The 1,908-nt window shown below is 59.5% G+C and overlaps 1 protein-coding gene across 1 annotated transcript in view; it reads right to left on the minus strand.

Annotated features, from left to right (window-relative positions):
• ENGASE (endo-beta-N-acetylglucosaminidase) overlaps positions 1–1,908 on the minus strand; it is an 8,678-nt gene that overhangs the window by 3,849 nt on the left and 2,921 nt on the right. Inside the window, exons 5-7 of the mRNA XM_007462390.1 lie at positions 1,217–1,374; positions 526–674; positions 96–261 (exon numbers count right to left, since the gene is read on the minus strand). Coding sequence (XP_007462452.1) covers positions 96–261; positions 526–674; positions 1,217–1,374 — 473 coding nt within the window. The remainder of the gene's footprint in view (positions 1–95; positions 262–525; positions 675–1,216; positions 1,375–1,908) is intronic.

Consider the following 1,908-nt stretch of genomic DNA (forward strand, 5'->3'; position numbering starts at 1 on the left):
TCCCTTGAGGTGCAGATGGCAGTGAAAGGTCCACAAGGACAGCAGGCACCCGGGCCACTGCCACCACCTCCCCGGCCTCAAAGGCCACCACCCACCTTGTCCGTGTGGAACCGGCCCCCGACGACGTTGCCCCGGGCGAACACATCCACTCCCACGTACACGTCGGCCAGGCGCTCCCCAGCCTGCCCCAGCATCCGCTCCAGGTGCTCCTCCCGCCAGTTATAGTTGGTGAAGAAGCCATTGCAGGAATCGAAGAAAACCCTGGGGGGGGCGGCAGCGTGGGCTGTAAAGCCCGGGCGCCCTCCCCTCAAGCACCTGCATCCGCTCAGCCCGCAGACCGTGACCCGTAAAGCTGGGCACGGCCGGGCTGACCAGGCTCTCCTTCTCTCTGGTGGTGCTCGGGGTGTCAGACAACTCTGCCCGTCCCTCACTTTCCCCAAGGCAGCCATGCCGGCAACACCTCTGGAAGGCAGAGGGAGCTCCTGCCCCTGTCCAGGGGCCCAGGCCGCCCTCCTGCAGGCTCACCTGTTGTGCTCGTTGAGCTCATCCTGCCATGTGAGTTGCCCGCTGCTCACCACGCTATCATACCAGAGCACCAGGCCCCTGGGGACCTGTCGATGCAGCTGAGTGGTCAGGTACCGGAGGAAGTGGGGCACGTTCCCCACGGCGGCCAGCTGGAGACAGGGAAGGAGACAGACCTTCCGTGAGGCCCAGAGAGGTCTGTCATGAGAAGCGCCTGGCACAGCACAGACAGGAGGACACTTAACCCCAGGAGCAAACGGGTCCTCGTCCCAGAAGCCCCTCAGCCCCACGGCTGCCGGGCAGAGGGTCCAGCCAGAGGTCCGACTTTCCGTTCTTTCTGAAGCAGGAAGGACATGGACTCAGCAATCAGGAAAAGATAAAACGCGATGAAAGGGGAGGGCAGCGTGAAGAGGAAGCCACACATGTGGCCCAAGCAAAGCAGAGACCGAGGAGGAATAAAGGGCCGCCTTGAAGGAGCCAGAAAAGCAAAGCTCAGCGGGCAAGGTTTCTGGACACCGCGCTGGAGAACATCCATCTCCATGTGAAGTGGCAGAGGCGAAGGAGCCGGCTCTAAATGAGACGGAGAAAGTGCTGCCGTAGCAGGGACCGGCCTGGTGAGGCCGAGGAGTGCGATGGAGGGTCCCCGCGGGGCACAGGGGCCGGCGGGCCAGGCGCCAGGGGCAGGCGTGCTCACACTCAGAGAGTTCTCGATGTTGATCAGCCAGCCATCGAATCGGAAAAACTGGGCAATCAGGACCAGCTGACGGGCCACCGCCTGGTATGAGCGCTCGTCCCCAGCCAGGAAGGCCTCACAGAGCCGCTCCCCTTCTTTCCATTCGGTGATGAAAGTCCCTGTGGGACGACAGAGAAACAAGGTCGGGCCCGGGGATCATTTCCCCTCTGACCCAGCAGTTCCCAAGGTGTGGTTCCTGCACCAGCAGCGTCACTGTCACCTGCAAACTTATTAGAATTTCAAATTCCCAGCGTCCCCAGATATCAAATGAATCAGATACCCTGGGGGCGGGGCCCCAAAATCAGTGTTAGACAAGCCAATAAATGATTTGGATGCAGGAGAAAGCTTGAGGAGCACTGCTCTCCCCAGGGGTGGACCACCTACAGCCCGTATCCAGCCCCCCACCTCTTCTTGCAAAAACGGTTTTACTGGATCACAGCCCAGCCCATTTGTTTGTCTACTGTCTGTGGGGGCTATTGTCTCTCTGGCAGTTCCAATAGTGACCCAGTGGCCTGGAAAGCTGAAAATATTTACTATCTGGTCCTTTCCAGAAAAAGTTTGCCTTTGCCTGTCCTAACCCATCAAGGCAAGTGAGGCGCTCTACCCACTAAGCAGCAGCCGAAGCCCAAGGCTTTTTTTTTTTTTTTTTTTTT

Source organism: Lipotes vexillifer, unplaced genomic scaffold, assembly GCF_000442215.2.
Source record: "Lipotes vexillifer unplaced genomic scaffold, Lipotes_vexillifer_v1.1 scaffold1691, whole genome shotgun sequence".
NCBI lineage: Eukaryota > Metazoa > Chordata > Mammalia > Artiodactyla > Lipotidae > Lipotes > Lipotes vexillifer.